The sequence below is a fragment of the Monodelphis domestica genome, chromosome 3, assembly GCF_027887165.1.
Source record: "Monodelphis domestica isolate mMonDom1 chromosome 3, mMonDom1.pri, whole genome shotgun sequence".
Classification (NCBI taxonomy): domain Eukaryota; kingdom Metazoa; phylum Chordata; class Mammalia; order Didelphimorphia; family Didelphidae; genus Monodelphis; species Monodelphis domestica.
In genome coordinates, this window is record NC_077229.1 from 145,550,957 (window position 1) to 145,568,732 (window position 17,776).

The following is a 17,776-nucleotide window of genomic DNA, read 5'->3' on the forward strand; positions in this document are numbered from 1 at the left end:
GTGAACTGCCTTCTCCTTTCAAGCTCCCATTTGATGTGATCTCCCTTGAGGCTCTCACAATGCCTGGGAAATCTGGAATGTGTTGTTGGGAGGGTGATGTGAAACTCTCTGGGGAGACATACCAAAGATCAGGCAAATTGTGCGGTTTTTATTTATTTATTTTAAAGACCCCTTCCCTTCTTTCTTAGAATGGATACTATGAATTGGTTCTAAGGCAGAAGAACAGGAAAACTAGGCCTTGGGGGTTAAGTGACTTTCCCAGGGTCACACAGCTTGGAAGTGTCTGAGAACGGATTTGAACCCAGGACCTCCCCTCTCCAGGCCTGACTTCTCTCCATGGAGCGCCCTAGTTGCTGGCCAGTGGTGTGGTTTTTAAATGGTTTAGGTAAAGACTACAGAAACAGCAGGGAGAGGGCTTGAGGGCTTGAGGTAGCACGGGAGACCAGGCATTTCAAGGAGGTCGCCGTGACCGCTAGCAAACTCCATCTCGTACTCAGATTTCCCCAAGTGTCTGGCACACAGCCTTCCACCTGAAAGACCCTAAATCTGCTTCTACAATTGGCCACATTGTCTCAGACATGAAGTATTGGGTAGTCAGAATGACGTGTCCTTGGATCCTGGCTGTGGCCTTGGGCAAAGTCACTGCATAGCCGTCATCCTAACGGCTTCCACGGATGTAATGCTTTTTAGGACTCAGAGTGTTTCCCTTAGCAGTGACCCAAGGAGGTGGAGCGTGCAAGTATGATCAGCTCCCCATTTTATGGATGAGGAAACTGAGGCTCAGAGGAGTAAAATCGCTTATTGTCATTTCTAGCAAGCTAATGAAGTGCCAGAGCCAAGGCTCAGAGCTACGTCCCCACCTAGCCTTCTTTTCATTAACCCGGGGCCTTTGTTTTCTCATCTATAAAATGATGCATCTCTGAGCTCACGGGCATGAGTAAACCGTTCATCCGGGCCGAATGCAGCCTCCCCGTTTATGATTCAGCATGTGGTCTGGGAGAGTCGCTTTGCCGTGGCCCCCATCAGTCTGAAACCACGCTGGGGTGTTCCTTGATGAAGTCTGGTCCTCGGGTAACGAGCACACAGTAAGCCATTGAACTCGGACCATTCCAGCTTGGTAAGACCAGCCTTCTGGAGGCAAAAACCCAGAATGACCTCCACCTCACCGTCAGGCAAGAGTATCCGATTTTTGTGGAGGTGCTGTAAATAATTGGTAAAATGGGACTGCCTGCCCCACCTAGGCCACATCATAGCTAGCATTTATATCGTGCTTAAAAAAAAGAGCATTGTACTAATAGTATCTTTATCCTCACAACATCCCCATTTTACCAGTGAGGAAACTGAGGCAGGCAGACAGGTTAAGCCACTTGCCCAGGGTCTGAGGCTGAATTGGAGCTCAGGTCTTTCTGAATCTAGCCCAGCATTCTATCCACAGTGCCACCTAGCTGCATTAAGAAGTCTGGAACCAGTTATTGTGAAAGGGCCCTTTCTAGTCTCTCTCATTCTTGAAATGGCAAGACACTGGAGCGGTCTAAAGTCTAATGCCGACGGCTCTTTTTCTGTTGGGTGGTAGAAATCTCCACATTTAATTTTCTCACTCTGTAAACAAAATGAGTCTTTGTGAGCCAAGCCTGCGTAAGTGCTGGTTTTTATCACGGCCGCTAATGAACCACTCTCTTCATTTCAGATTATAGTTCTATGGAATTGTGACAAACCCCTGCCAGCCAAGCACCGCTGGCCTGCCACTCCCGTGCCTGTCATCGTCATCGAAGGAGAAAGCAAGGTGCGTGGCCTTCGGGAAGATAAGAAAGAACTGCGAGGAGGGAGCTTGGGCATCCTTGTAACCCAGACTCTCCGCTTGCCCTTTGGCTTTGAACATTGCCTTGTTCGGTGGCCGCTCTGTCTTAATCCGTCCTGTCACCCTGTAATGGGTTCAGTGTTAGCGTTCGCCCGGAGCGACCATCGGCACAGCTGGCTCTGGTTTGGGTGCTTTTGCTTTAAACGTGCCAGTTCTGGACAGTTCCACCTCCCATTCCCAAAAGTGTTCAGCAAAGGACTGATCTTGTCTAACCACGAATATATCCTTCTTCCTGGTAGTCCCCAACCCCTGGAGCAAGAGGAGGGAAAGTATGTTTTGTGAGTTGTGCTATAGGATTCTCGGTCATGGAAGCACGTGGTTTCCTTGGTTCATACTTCCTAATGGGATTTGTTTCTGTTGATGTAAGAGTTTAATTCTCTGCCTCAGACCCCCATTATGTTTTTGCCTGAATTGTTCCTGTAACCACTTGTAGAAAAATGCCTTGAATGTCTCGTCCACTCACTGTGACTCTCTTCAAGCCCAGTTTCTCCCCTGGACTCCCTCCATCTTACTAGACCTTATAGCCGAGCAGATAGGATTCTTATAGCACAGTTTCAAGTCCTGCGTCATATTTACTAATTGAATTCTCATGGGCTAATCACTTATTCTTCCCTTAACTTCTGTTTCCTCCTCCAGAAAATGAAGGAGATACAAAATCTGCCTCACAGGTTGTTGGGAAACTCAGACTTGATGATTATGTAGAGTGTGTTGGAATGTAAAAATGTCAGTTGTCGTTATTTTTACCTTTACCTGCTTTTGGACTTGTCCCTCTCAGTCTACTGTTGGTACTTCAAATTCGTCATGTTTAGAACATCATTTCCCCTCCATCAGTCCTTTGTGCTACTTTCCCTGTTTCCATCAATAGCAATATATGCTTCTCATCATCTACTCTCAAAATCTCGGTCAGCTTTGATTCTTTTTTTCTCTCTCACCCCCAAAATCCTGTGGTTGCCACATTTTGTAGACTCCACTTCCAGCTTAGTCCCCCCCTTCACCCTCATTGTTTACAACTTCGTTCCTCTCTTATCACCTCTAACTTTGATTATTATAATCGCTTTCTAGCCTAGTCTTCCTGGCACCCTGTCTTCTCAATATAATCCAGCCTTCCTTTTGCTGCCATCATTATCTTTCCAATGCACCTCTCATCATGTTACTCCCTGATACAAAAAAAAAAAATCCTATATGGTTCTATGTTATTATAGGATAAAATCCAAAATTGAATTTATAACAATTAATTTTCTACAGTTTGGCGTCTTATCAACTTTTACCAGCCTTTTACCAGTGAATACATTACTTCTTCCCCCACACCATCTTGGTCAGTTTTAGCCTTGGTTTCTTCAACTGTAAAAAAAAAAATGTTTGGGCTGGATAATATTGTTTCCAGTTCTAAATCTATATAACTTTTTCAGGCAAAGAAACCTTCAAGCTCTTTCTGGATCTCAGCCTTATGAGAGGATCTAAAATTTAGACTTGGACCTTAGAAGTCAGAGTCCAGTATCTTCATTTTACAGACGAGGAAACTGAGACCCTAGAATTAAGTGACAGGATTTAATTTAGGTCTTCAGGTCCAGCACTCTATACTATATTGTATACTGTTTTACAGTGTACTGTATTACACTATCTTCCTACATTTGCATAGATTGATCCCCATAACTATAATGTACTTTGTCCTCATCTCCACTTGCTGAGATCTTTCTCTTTCTTCATGTTCCAGCTCAGGAATAAGCCCTTCTCAAATCCTCACTTTCCAGTTGACTTCTCTGCCCTCAGCTGAAGTAATCTCTTCCTCTTCCAGTAGGTTTAACCCATCTTGACTCCTACTGTGTGCTGATCTAAATGCATGCCTTTGAATATCCAGCACTTAGTCACATAGTCAATGCTTTAATAAATGTGTGTTCACTGACTTGACTCCTTCCAGGACATCTTCTGCGAAGGTACTGGTGCCAAAGCCTTTAGAGGGAGATTGACTGCTACTGAGGCAGTGGTAAAATGGGAGAGGCTGGGTCAGCAAATGGTACCCTCTCTTGATGAAGCTGAGAAATGAGAGGGAACTACTTTCCCTTTGAAACCAACACTAGGTCAGACAAAAGGAGAGAGATCATGCCCCCTCCCCATTTCCCATTTTACAACCTGGATGCCTGGCCTTGAATTCAAAATTAATGCCTTGGCTGCTTTGGCTGCAAAATCCCATTTTGAATTTATAGGTCTTGTCTTTGGAGTTTTCCCCTACAGGCTTAACAAGGGAAAGATCAGAGTACTGCTAAGCTGGCAGCTAATGGTTTCTGCCTTAGTCACTGGACATGTAAACAGTATCAGGAGAATGGCTTCAGGGCTGTAATTTCTGACCATTGCGTATGCAGTAGTGGTGATCTCTTTTTATTTCATTTTGAAAGCCTGAGGAAAAGGGAACCAAAAAAAAGAAAGAAAGAAAGAAAGAAAAAATCACCTGACCCAGCTGACCGAAGTGTAAGAAAAGCCCCTAGAGTCATGAAAGCTGCAGACACATCTCTTATCCCTTGAGCTCACAGGGATGGGTTTTGGTGGACACTTTCTATTCTTTAATGTCATAAGCCCTGCCAAGGGGTTTCATCTCTTAGAAAACAGCTTCTTAGATGATCCTTGTAGGCTGGCTAGCTTTTAGTCTAGATTTAAGTAGAACTTGATCTGCTTTTAAATGGCCTGAGAATGGCCCATTACTCTTCAATGGATTATAGAAACTTGTAGTCATTAGGCTTTCTCTCTCTCTCTCTCTCTCTCTCTCTCTCTCTCTCTCTCTCTCTCTCTCTCTCTCTCTCTCTCTCTCTCTCTCTCTCTCTCTCTCTCTCTCTCTCTCTCTCTCTCTCTCTCTCCCTCTCCCTCTCCCTCTCCCTCTCCTTCTCCCTCTTCCTCCCCTACACCCATTCTCTCTCTCCCTTTCCCCCATTCTCTATATATCTCTCTCTCTCCCCCTCATCTCTCCCTTTTCCTCTTTTCCTCCTTCCCTCCTTTTTCCCCTGCCGACTCATACTTTGGCTCCATTCCCTGCCATTTTGGACTTTGAAGTTGCCCTGCTACAGGAGCCCTCAGCTATAGAGAGCTTTCAAGTTCAGCTACTTTGTCTCTCCGTTTTTGATTGAAAGATACAGAGTTGTTGCCCAAAAATGTTTTGGTTTTGTTTTAGCAAATCTGATTCCTAAGACTATGTTGCAAATGGGTACCAATGGAGTTAGTGTGAGATTCATAAGCAGACAGCATCTTTAGGAAAGCAAGATTGTCTCCATTCTCTAATTCCTGTGGTACAAGGTATATAAGCTGACTGCCACACTCATGGAAAATGACAGCTTTCCAGTGTTGTGCTGAACATTGCTTTTTAGCAGATACATAAAGTTGTGATGTACCTTTGGGGAAAAGAAAGGAAAAATCCAGGGGAAAATAAGGAGATTCTGCCTGCTGGCAAAAATAGGGGTTTTCCTTTCCTTTTTACCCCTTCCCCCAATGAAAATGGAGGTGAGATTTTTCTCTTACCCCCTTCTTACTCTGTCCAACCCACAGGTCATGAGCAGTCGTTTTCTGCCCTATGACAACATTGTCACAGATGCAGTCCTAAGCCTTGATGAAGACACTGTGCTTTCAACTACTGAGGTAAGTAATAATGCCCATTATCTGAAGAGAGGCATCCTTTTTTTAAAAAGTGTTTTGATGATTTTAGTTTTTACCTCATAGTCATTCCCAGATAGGCCCATCCTCCACCATGAATTGTCCCATATATCAAAGAATAAGCATTTTTTTAAAAAATGGACAAAATGACTGTCTGACAGTATATACCCAATTCTTTCCCTACAGTCCCCCTCCCACTTCACATAAAAGGAGGGAGATATCCCATCCTCTGTTTTCTAAAACCAAGATTGATCATTATAGGCAAAGTCTTCTGAGTGGTTGCACTGAGTCACCAGAGATTTCCCATCACACTCCTTCCCTGACTCAGGAGAGCAAAGAATCTTGGGGGGTTTTTTGGTTTTTTTTTTGAAGAAATTTCCCACAGTGTCATTTTTCAACCTATCATACTTCTGTCAGCTACCCAGAAGCCACCTGCCCCAAGGAGGGCCTTTCCCTCTTTGTTATCAGTGTTAATTGGCTCCTCATTTGCATTGCCCAGCCTCTTTTTCCCTTACCCTCCTCTTGTTTGTTTTTAAAGGACACAGCTGTCAGCAGGTGTGCAGAGCCCAGGGATAGGGGGTCGTGGGAGGGCCCAGAGGGGTCTATTTAGCATTATCTTTTAACCATGCTGTCCAGAGAAAACAGTTCCCCCTTCTCTAATTATCTTAATGTATGTGCGGGGTGTATGCTGCCTCTGTTATGGAACATTATTCCTGGTTCTAAAAACAGTATTTCTGCCTTGGTACAAGTGTTGATTTTCTTTCACCCACACAAGAGCAAATGGTTTCACTTTAAGTCTGAGATGGAGATTCCTGCTCTTTCAGATGTTCAGGTATTTGTGCCAAAAATAAGATTGCACTAAAAGAGAGCATGAGGGGGAGAGCAAGAAGAAGAAAGATAGATACTGTAGAAAACCAATTTTTACAACTGGGATGAGTATTGATCCCTGGAACCTTTCTTTAAACCATTGGGGAGACCAAAGACAGTTATATAAAAATGTAGTATATTGGAAATACATTATTAATGGTAGCTACTAAAAAGCTTAGAGACTTTGCTCCTTGTTCTCCTTTTCCTCTCTCTTCATTTTTCCTCCTCTTTCTTAAGTTTTGTCCTTCTAACTAAACATTAGCATTTGCTATCATTCACTCCCCAGTCTCCATTCATCTTTAGTGGATTCTGTTGGCCTTTTTTTCTTCCTCAATAAGTCCAGGTGTTGATGGAGCTTAGGGACTGGCTGTCTCCTTCTCACAACCCAATTGATCCTTCAAATTTCCATAACATGGAGTTGAGCAGACTTCATAGTGAAGTGGTAGAAGAAACAGAACTGTTCAGGGCTTCCTTAATCTGGATAAAATATTGCTGTTTCTAAGGTGAAAGAGGAAGCTTTTAAAGCCAGTTGTGTGGGGTGGTGGGAGGGCGAGAGGCTAAATTTTGGCAGGAATGAAGCATGTATAGAATCTCTGATATAGGATGGCACACATTGTCTTTCAGTTCCCACTGCAACTTGGGAACACAGCAGTCAAGCGCATGCTGAAAATCATGTTGCTAAAATGTGATCAGGAGTATATGATCCCTTCCCCCTTCTTCCCGCTCCCCAGGCCTCTTCTCCACTCTCTGGGACACAAGTGACCCTCCTAGGGTTCGGGTTTTGTGGCCCATGATACAACAACTTTTCGCCTCTGTGGTGTATACACATTGGTATCAATTTCTATTCTCAGAGTAACAGTCCCAAGCACTGTGTCGCATGCTGAGAGGGACATTTGTTGTATGTGCAGTAATTAGAAGTCAATGTGGGTTGAAAATGATATGGAGATTTAAGAGGCTGGCAGGCTGGTTTGCTCTTCTTGCAGATAACTGGAGTGGCAGTGCTGTTTAAAATGATCTAGGGCAAGTGTTTCTTTTTTTGCCTTTTTTCCTTTTTTTTTAATGTGGCTAGATGTTGGCATTTTCCCCCCGCCCCCTCCCCAAGATTTTCAGCTTGTTTTAATGTCTCCCCTTAGTGCAAGGACAGATATTTATATAGTATGCTAGAAGGGACATTAGACATTCTTAGTTTATAGTTATTTACATTAATCTGAGTTGTTCCAAGGGATCTAAAGAAAACAGATGTCAGTTTTTAAGAGAAAAGGCCCTAAGCTGACCTTTGGTTCTTTGATGTGCTAATGATCTGGATGCCATAAGAATAACAATTTTATCTGAATTTCTCTTAACCTGCTTTGAAATTACTTGAAGCAGCTTGGGAATGATAGGAAATCCTTGTGATAAAAATACTCCATTGGGCTTTCCAGTTCTTGCCAATGTATATATTTCTCTTTGGGGTCATAAATTAGTTTTTTTAAAAGTAATAACAGTGAGAATGTTTCTCTGAAGATGAGCTTGATATAATTTCCCCATCATTCTGAGCTGTTAAAATATTAAATACCAGAAACAATGTAGAGATTGAGACAATGTGATTTAAGTACCCTAAGAGATGCTGGCAATCCTCAAGATGCCTCTCAATCTTTACTTTCCTAGAAAACTAGATAGAGTGTTGGATGCAGAGTCAGAAAGAGCCAGATTTGCTTTGTCCCTCCCACACGTACCCTCAGTGTGATCCCCAGCAAATCACTTACACTCAGCTTCAGTTGCCTCATCAGTAAAGCAGGGACAATGATAGCTCCTGCCTCTCAGGGTTGTTGTGAGGATCAAATGAAGTGATGCAGTGGATAGAGTGCCAGGCTTGAAGTCAGGGAGAATCTTCTTCCTGAGTTCAAATCTGACCCCAAACACTTAATAGGTGTGTGACCCTGGGCAAGTCACATAAGCTTGTTGGCCTCAGTCTCCTCATCCATAAAATGAGCTCTAGAAGGAAATGTCAAACCACACCAATAGCTTTGCCAACAAAACTCCAAATGGGGTCACAAAGAATCAGACACGATTGAAATAATGGAGCAGAAACAAATCTGTTCTAGTTCAAGTACTTTCTTTCTGTCATCCTATTCCTTCTTTGTCTCTCTCTCTCCCTCTTTCTTTTGTACATGAAATGCCTCCCACAGTTGAGGATCCTGGGTTTCCAAAAATACATACACACACACACATATATATGGATACATGTTTATATATATATGTTTGTGTATGTATATGTATGTGTAAAAAGTGCTTTGCAAATCCTAGAATACCATATAAATGCCTGTTGTTTTTATCATCCAAAATTTTTCTTGGAAGCAGCATTGATTAGAAGCTATATAAATAAAGCTTTCTTGTTCTATTATAGTAGAATTAGACTTTCCATTGACGTCCAAGATGATAGCCTCCTATTCAGTCCCCCTGCCTCTGGACTCTCTCCTCCCAGTCTCCCCTCCATTCAGTTGCCAGATTAATCTTCTTAATGCACAATTTTGATCAGGCCAGTCTCTTATTCAAATACCTACAATGGCTCCCTACTGCTAGGGAATAAATCCCAAATTCCTTACCTTGGTTTTTAATGCCTTCTACAGTCTTAATTTAAAATTCATTTCCACTCTCAGCATAGTAATAATAACTCCTGATGTTTTCATAATACTTTACTCTGTGTACTTAAATATGATACCTCATTTGAGCCTTCAAATCACCTCATGAGTTAGGTAGACATGTATTATTGCCCTTATTTTATAGGTGGGATGGATCAAGAAGTTTAAGTGACGTGTTCTCTAGTTCTCACAAACTCAAACCCAGATTTCCTGACTCCAGATCCTATATTCTCAATTAAAAATTTTTATATTTTCCAATTGAAAATTGGAATTTTTTTAGAATTGGAATTGTAAAAAAAAAAAATCCCTCTTTCTCCTACTCTCCCTCTATTTTAAAGGAAAACAAAACCCTATAATAAATATACACAATGAAAACAAATTTCAACAATGTCCATGTCCAAAAATGTGTGTGTTATTCTGTATCCTGAGTTTATCAGTTCTCTGTCAAGAGATGGGTTGCATAGTTTATCAACAGTCCTTTAGAATTATGGCAAGTCATTGTATTGATCAGTTCTTAATTCTTTAAAAGTTGTTTCCCTTTACAGTTTAGTTGTTATTTATAAATTGTTCTCTCAATTTTGTTCACATTGCACATCATTGAACATTAGTTCAATCGAGTCTTTTCAGATTTTTCTGAACCCATCCCTTCCATCATTTCTTATTGCATAACAGTATTCTATTTTATTCCTACACCATCATTTGTTCAGCCATCCTCCAGTTGATGGGCACCCTCTTTCTAATCTCTTTCTACCAAAGCATTCTATTCCTCTGGAGAGGTCTGACCTCTGGACCACAAGGCTAAACGTTAGATGGTTTTGTTTCTGGTCTTGGCTACATTCATCATTGAGGCCTCCAGAACTTGAGGCACATCTTTTAATCTGGTTCCTTATTTGTAAAATACAGCTTCCCTCCCTGCCTGTGAGGATGAGATGAGAGAATAGACATGATGGTGCTTTGAAACTTCAAATAAAACTAGAAACAATAATTGTCACTAGGAACAATAATTTAAAAATTATACATATTTAAATATTAGTGATATTTTTAGCCAATAAGATTGATTGATGTTTCTATTGAGAGTCATTATGACATAGTAGATAGAGACTTTTTAAAGATGGGAGGACCTGTTTTCAGGTACTGCCTTTGACATATGTTGACTGTGGGAACCTGAGCCAATCCTTACCCCCAGACAACCATTTAATACTATAAGTTCTAGAAAGGGTACTTATGTGCAGTAAGATCTTTGGATTATAGATTTAGAACTGAGACTTCAAACAAAAATTCAGCTAGCCCTGCCTCTCATTTTGCAGACAGGAAATGAAGGATCAGAGAGATGAATTGACCTGTCCATTGTCATACAGGGATACATCTGAGATTCAAAACTGGGTCTTCTGATTTCAAATCTAGCACATTTTCCTTTGGACAGCAACATTACCAACCATCGATAGAGGCTCTTTCCTTCCCAGCGATTTATCCCAGCAAAATCACAAGTCTGATCCCTCCCCAACTCCAGTAAACTTCATCTTCCCCTGCACACAGTGCTCTTCCCAGTAGCCTCTTAATAAATGTTTGTTTGTATTAACAAATGAGATGCTCTGATCTTTGGATTTTGATTCACCATTCTGATGACAATAGAATTGGATTAGTCCTGTGGAAAGAGCCATTCTCTCTAAGGCTCAATCCATTTATTAAAATTTATTCTCTAGAGGCAACACTGCCAGCAGGCACTGAGAATAATGGAAAAAGAAGACCATGCCTTAGAGTCTGTGCCCTCCATGACGTCTGCCCCTGAATATTATGTAGCCAGGATCTATGATTCCCAAGTCTTCTTTTGGCTAATTAAGGAGATGATTTACATTTGTCTTATATGAAGATATAAAATAAAGCCTCATTTCTTGTGTCTCCTAGCTAGGAAATATATGATCATTCTGACAAGGGTGTATGTGGTATTGCAAGTTGATTTCTTAAACATTTTAACAAACTCTTGTCTTTCGTTAAGTATAGTTTCTGAGAGAAAAGAGCCGTAAGGACTAGGAGTCAGGGTTAAGAGACTGGCCCAAAATCATAAAGCTAGGAAGTGTCTGAGGCCAGATTTGAACCTAGGACCTCCCTTCTCTGGTCTGTCTCTCAATCCACTGAGATACCCAGCTGCTCCCACTATATGCTCTTGAAACTAACAAAGATTTCTTTTAACTATAAAAATAGTTTTAAATAGGTTTGTTGTGTATTATTTCTAAATTTCGCTTATGCCTCTATTTATTGAAAACACTGTAATTATCATTCCTAATTATATCGTCCCCATATCAAAATTCTCCTTTTTAGAACTTCCTTTTTTTAATTACCTTTAAGAATTGATTTTATATAGAATTCTTTTATTTCAGTCAATTCAGTTTTTACTTGTCCAGTATAGTCAACATACCAGCATTTGCAAATTTATTTCCATTTATTCAGCAATACCCACATGCCTCCTGTAAATTGATAGTCACTTCTGCCACCAGGAGGAAAAAACAAAAAAACCAATGTGGTTCCCCCTGAGCAGACTTAGTTTCTACTAGGACCTATCTGTGAATTTCTATTTCAACTTTGCAATGCTCTGAGCTTCCTTTAACAGAAAACATTAAAATGTGCATAATCACAGGGCAAAATGTCAAGTAGTCAGTTTAATTTACTGATGAATACATGGAATTAATGTTTTGCAACAGTCCCTGGATTTTGCATTCTGAATTAGTGGGGAAGGTAATGTTTTGTTGACATTTGTTAACATTGCTGATTACTTGTTTGGCTTGTGTTTTGCCTGCAGGTGGATTTTGCCTTTACAGTGTGGCAGAGTTTTCCAGAGAGGATTGTAGGGTACCCAGCTCGCAGCCATTTCTGGGATAACACTAAAGAACGGTGGGGTTACACGTCTAAGTGGACTAATGACTATTCCATGGTATTGACAGGAGCTGCTATTTACCACAAGTAAGCAAATCAGATGGGGTTTTCCTAGAATGCTGTGTCAGGGTAGACTCTAACTGCAGCCAAAGCTGAAACTTGGCAGTGATGTTCAGATCACTTGTGGGAGTTAATTAGTTAACTTCTTGGCTCAGCTCAGATGGCCTGACTGCCCTGACTTGTGCTTTTGTATATGGAGAAGCCTCTTAGCATATTGCCTTCAAATTATCTTAATGCAATAATCCCAGCATGCTCCAGGAATAGGTTATTCTGGTAAATTGACCTTTTTTGTGTTTACTCCTTATTAACTTTATGGTTGTAGCTGTTGTTCTTGGCAATCTTTTTCGCTTTTGTTTTTGTTTTGTTTTGTTTTTAAACTAGAAGTCCAGTAGAAACCAAAGGCTCATAGATTTAGTAATAGAAAAGACTACAAAGGTGACTTAGTCAAACTTCCTTTCTCCCCTCCCACCCCCAATTTTAAAAATGAAGCAACTGAGGTCCATAGAGGGATAATGACAAGATCACACTGGTAAGTAGTCCAGAAAGTTTGAAATTGATTCCAGGCTCTGACACTTACTAATACAGCCATGTTCAAGCCCTTCAGCCCAATATTTCCATCTGAGAAATGGGGGGAATGATACTTATGCTATCTTCCTCAAAGTTCTAGTAATTGCTTTATTAACCTTCATTAAAGTGATTTATTAACCTTCAAGGGCTATGCAAATATGAGTTGTTTTTAATTAAAGATAAAAAATATGTTAATTAATATATTACTCATAATAAAGGAGCAAATGCCAACCATAATTAAGATTTTGATGATTGAGGATCATTAAGGGCCTTGGGGTTATAACTCCAACTATCAATTAGAAATAAATAGTCATAAGGTTATAGGATTTAGAGCTGGAAGGGAACCCTGTGACCATTCATCAGTACGGAAACTGAGGCCCAGAGAGGTTCAGTCTGGCCCAAGGTCACACAGTTAGTATGTAGAGGAGTCAAGAGATGATTCCTCCTTCTGTTATACCATTTTGCCTGAGTTCTTGAAGTATATAAAAAATAGGTGATTGTGATCTGTGCCACGTGAGCCCAAAAATGCTCTGTGAAAGGTTTCCCCCCCCCAAATACATCTCTAATGCTATTTTATTACTCTCTCTTGAAAGAAAAGGCAAGAGGAAAAAATTCTGATTAATCGAGGGATCCAGCTTATTCAGTTGCAATCAATTAAAGTTATACCGTATTGTGTGTTTGAAATATTTGTGCTATGGGCCATATGTGCCAGAATAGTATATTCATATTATCAGGGACAAGGATAGCCATGTAATGGATTTCTTGGGTGAGGGATGCTCTCTATATTGCTATGATTTGGTTTGAATTTAAACTATATCCATGGAATCATAAAGCAAGGTCTTTCACACTAAATAATATGTAAGTTATTCCTCTTGCTGTGTTCAGGTGTTCAGATGTGCAGCCCTAACGGATTTGACCTGAAAATGTGTTACCCCTATTTCTGATCCGTGACACACCAATTATAATGATTTGTTTGGGGGTCCAGCTGGCTTCTATGTCTCCTCTGTGTGTATGAATGTCTCCACACGAATTGCTTTCTCTGTCCTTCGGTTTTGTAGATATTATCACTACCTGTACACTCATTATCTGCCAGCCAGCCTGAAGAATATGGTGGACCAGCTGGCCAACTGTGAGGACATTCTGATGAACTTCCTTGTGTCAGCTGTGACGAAACTGCCTCCAATCAAAGTGACCCAGAAAAAACAGTACAAAGAGACAATGATGGGGCAGGTGAGGGCAGCTGGAGCTCACTTTGTCTTGTTTATTAACAGCATTCTAAATGTTGCCTTAGCTCAGGAACTCAAGACTTAGCAAGGTCCTGTCAGTTGGAAGATTAATTAAGATAAACTCAAATTAAATAAGGCAAAGCCTAAAGAACCTGAGGGAGTTTTAAGATTGGAACACGTACAATTGACAAAAAAATGTCTTTCCTTCTTAACCATATCGAGGAAAGGAAAGAAGAGAAAGGAGAGGAAAGATAAAAGGCTATTTATCATCTGATTATAGAATAGGATACAATATGAAAAAGACTTTCAATAATTCTTCCAGAGTTTGTGTAGTCAGTTGTCTCCAGATCTGTGTGATGCAGGAGTTAAACTCTTTGAACTTGGAGTCAGGAAGACCTGGGTTCAAATCCTACTTCCATCACTTCCTAACTGTGTGACCTTGAGCAAGTCCCTCATCTTGTCTGAGCCTCAGTTTCCCCATCTATAAAATGAGGATGTTGGACACAATGGCCTCTGAGATCTCTTACCACTCTTATGATATTACAATCCCAATTTACATAAATTGTTTAAGAACACTAATCTCCTCTTTTCTCAAAGACTCACAGTGATGTCCTACCCAGCTAGAGGGCTATCTAATAGGGCCTGGTGGCAGGCTGTATTTTTGTGAACATGGGGACTGTCCCAGCTGAGATCGAAGAGGTTCCCCGCCACAGCGGTTGCAGTATGATGAAAATGTGTTTTGTTTAGAAGTTCCAGTTCGGTTCACTAAGTGTTTATTAAGTGCCTACTGTGTATGCCAGGCGCTTTGGTAGGTGCTAGGTACAAAGACAAAAGCGAAAATCTCTGCCCTCAAGGCACTTGCAAGCTTCTAAGGGACAACAGGATGTCACACAGATATGGGAATACTGAATAAAATTATCTTCTAATTTAAGGAAGGAATTTGGAATTTGGTCTGCATTAGTGAAGGGAATGCCCACCTTAAATTAAAGCTCCTTGAAAGATTGAAGTGTCACAGCTAATTAATTTGACCCCTGGGAAATGGTAGTGTCTTAAATATAGACTTAGGAGCAAATTCTGATGATGGTTTGTCTTAATTTGGGTCAGAATCGTTAACAATCACATTAATACTATTTAGAGATTTAATTCCCTACCTGCGAGTCTCATTTTTGTCTCTTGATTGTGGGCCTGATTTAGAATATGATATAAATTGATGGTCCTCCATTAAAGCCTTACTCTTCATAGTGTTGAGGTGATTCTCGACTCCCTAAGACTCTGCCAGGGGAGTATATTTCCTCACCAATCTTATCAAGCAAGAGAGGCTTAAAGCCTACCAGAACTTGGGGCCAAATGGGAAAAACTTTAGTTTAAGAGTCCAAATATCTCAGTTCAGATCCTGCCTCTGCCACTCACTACCTGTGATTTTCTGCAATCAATTTAAACTTTTTGGCCCTCGGCTTTCTTATCAGTAAAATGAGGAAGTTGGAGAAGATGGCATCTGAGCCCATTCCTATTCTGTATCTGTGGTCCTATGAACCTCTGATAATTAATAGATAAATAATCACAAGTGATGGATTTTTTTGGCCACATTAATTCATGAAATGAGAAGAAAATAATAATGACCTTCACCCCTTGCCTCTTTCTTACTGCCATAGTGATCCTGGTTGAGTGATAGGAAAAGGAGTCATAGGATACATGATGCACAGAGTGAGAATTTGTGGCATGTCCAGTGGGAAAAAGAATTCCTGCAATGAAATCATAGGTCTTACCAGTTTTAAATTGTTGTTGCCCATATGTGTGTGTGTGTGTGTATATGAGATAGACAGCTTGAGAAATGAAGACAAATCTAGATATGCCCTGACAAATCTTTTAGATAGATCACAATGTTTCAAACTAAGTCACACATCTGATTCTTACATATTATATAGATCAGTCCAGGGAAATGTAGAAACACTTGGCTAAACTTGGTCAATTACAATGAGGCACTCTTCAACATGGCATCTTAACACAAACTCTGGTTCTCTCTGGACATCTTGTGGATGCAAGTAATTAGAAATAATGTAAGCTGTCTCACTTTCACAGTAGGCACAATTTAAGCAAACCTAAATATTTTCATTTTCTGATTTTTTCATTCATTGAATATGCTGTAATAAATATTTAATTTTTATTTATTGCAATTGAAGCCTTTAAAAAATGTACAGGTTGTAAATTGCATAATTTTTGGTGTATATTTTGTGCCTTTTCTGGAGACTTGCTAAATTTGTCCAGTGTGAGATTGCCAGTTCTGATTATACTCAATTTTAACACTATTTGGGACTATAGCTGAATTTAGCCAGGCATGTCTAGCTATGCCTACATTCTATATTTGTCGCATACAAAAAATATTCAACTTTTCTTTGTACAATTCATCTGTCTTTTCTACATAGTGTGCCAACCTGAAATGGTCACCCAGCCTAGTGGTCACAAAGGCTTCCTCTTTCTTTCTTTTGTCATCTATTGAAATAGTCCTTTTTTTCTTCTGTCTTCTCCTTCCCCTGACCCACTACTCCCTGGAATTGGTTCCATTGGCACATCCCATTCTTACTTAACCCTCAGTGAGACCTGCAGTGAGAAGGAGGTGGAGCGGTATTAAAATGGATTAGCAATAGTGAGGGAAAAAATATTTAATATTATCTCATACAGAGAAAAGAGCAACATGGTAGAGTGGATAGAGAGCTGGCTGGCCTCAGAATTTGGAAGAGCTGTGTTCAAGCCCCACCTCTGACACATAAATGACCTTGGGATTCTGGGCAACTCTAAATGCCTAGAGCAATACTCTAAGACTAAATTGCAGAATAGATGACATTCTGCACTAATAATGGAATTTCCTTTTTATGAGTTCCCTGCCCTGATGATATCACTGATCTGGCCCAAAATTTGCACAGAATTTTATGGTTTGCAAAACTCTTTCCTTTAAGAATCCTGTGAGATAATAAAAATATATTACCATCTCCATTTTGCAGGTGAAGAAATTGAGACTTAGAGAGGTTGATCTGAGCTAAGATTTGAACTGAGGTCCCTCCTGGCTTGAGTTCTAATCCTTCCTCCACTACCCCCAACCCAGAAACTGCTCCTCCCTTCCTTCCTACTATCTGTGGCCCAGAGCCAGTCTCAACCTACTCACATCTGCTAACAAGCAGCACATTTTCCTTCTCTTCAGGACCCTAACTTCTGTTAATGAAATTCTCAGCACAGCTTGCAGTTGTTGTTCTTCTAGAGTGTGGATAATATAGAATAGTTCATTTATATATCACTTTAAGGTTTACAAAGCATTTTCCATACATTATTTCATTTCATGAAAAATGTTTTAGAACTGTACTTCTCTCCAGGGGCAGCTGGGAAGCTCAGTGGATTGAGAGCCAGGCTCATTTAATTTCTGGGGGAAAAAAAAAAGTGGTTTGTGGGTTTAAGATCTGTATGTATACATGTTGGGAGAGAGATATCAAGGCGGCAATCTTTGAAACCCCTTTTCTAAAATTCTTTACCATAGGAGTTCTTCTCTCTTTTTAATATGTCATGGACCCCTTTGGCAGTCTTTTTTGGAAGTCGATGGATGCCCTTCTCAGAATAATATTTTGTAGCCTACATTCATAATGGAAGGAAATGCTAAATTTTAGTTAGCTGTTTGTGAAAATAAAGATGTCATTTTTTTCTATCCACATTCACAGGCCCATTGAAATCTATCCACTCACTACCATTGGGAATCTGTGGATCCCAAGTTTAGAGTCTCTGCCCTAGAAAAATACTTTCAAAAGCCTGTGTAGGTGCTTTCAGGAAAGAACAGAGAAGAAGCTATGAGCCCAAATTCTAGTCCGCAGCGATTCAGGTTGAAGAATGACCCTGTCTAGCAACAAAGTATTCAGTTTTGTAATATGGTGCAAGAGAATGATTGTAGGATCTTAGATTTTAGAGCTGGCTGAAACCTTAGAAGTGATCAAGTCTAAATGCTTCAATGTATAAATGCCAAAAATGGGATCCAGGGAGGTTAAATAACTTGCCCCAGGGTTACGCAGCTAATGTGTCTAAGGCAAGAT

The 17,776-nt window shown here is 40.4% G+C and overlaps 1 protein-coding gene across 1 annotated transcript in view; it reads left to right on the top strand.

Annotated features, from left to right (window-relative positions):
- EXT1 (exostosin glycosyltransferase 1) overlaps positions 1-17,776 on the top strand; it is a 327,031-nt gene that overhangs the window by 303,011 nt on the left and 6,244 nt on the right. Inside the window, exons 7-10 of the mRNA XM_001370020.5 lie at positions 1,688-1,783; positions 5,390-5,479; positions 11,780-11,940; positions 13,539-13,710. Coding sequence (XP_001370057.1) covers positions 1,688-1,783; positions 5,390-5,479; positions 11,780-11,940; positions 13,539-13,710 — 519 coding nt within the window. The remainder of the gene's footprint in view (positions 1-1,687; positions 1,784-5,389; positions 5,480-11,779; positions 11,941-13,538; positions 13,711-17,776) is intronic.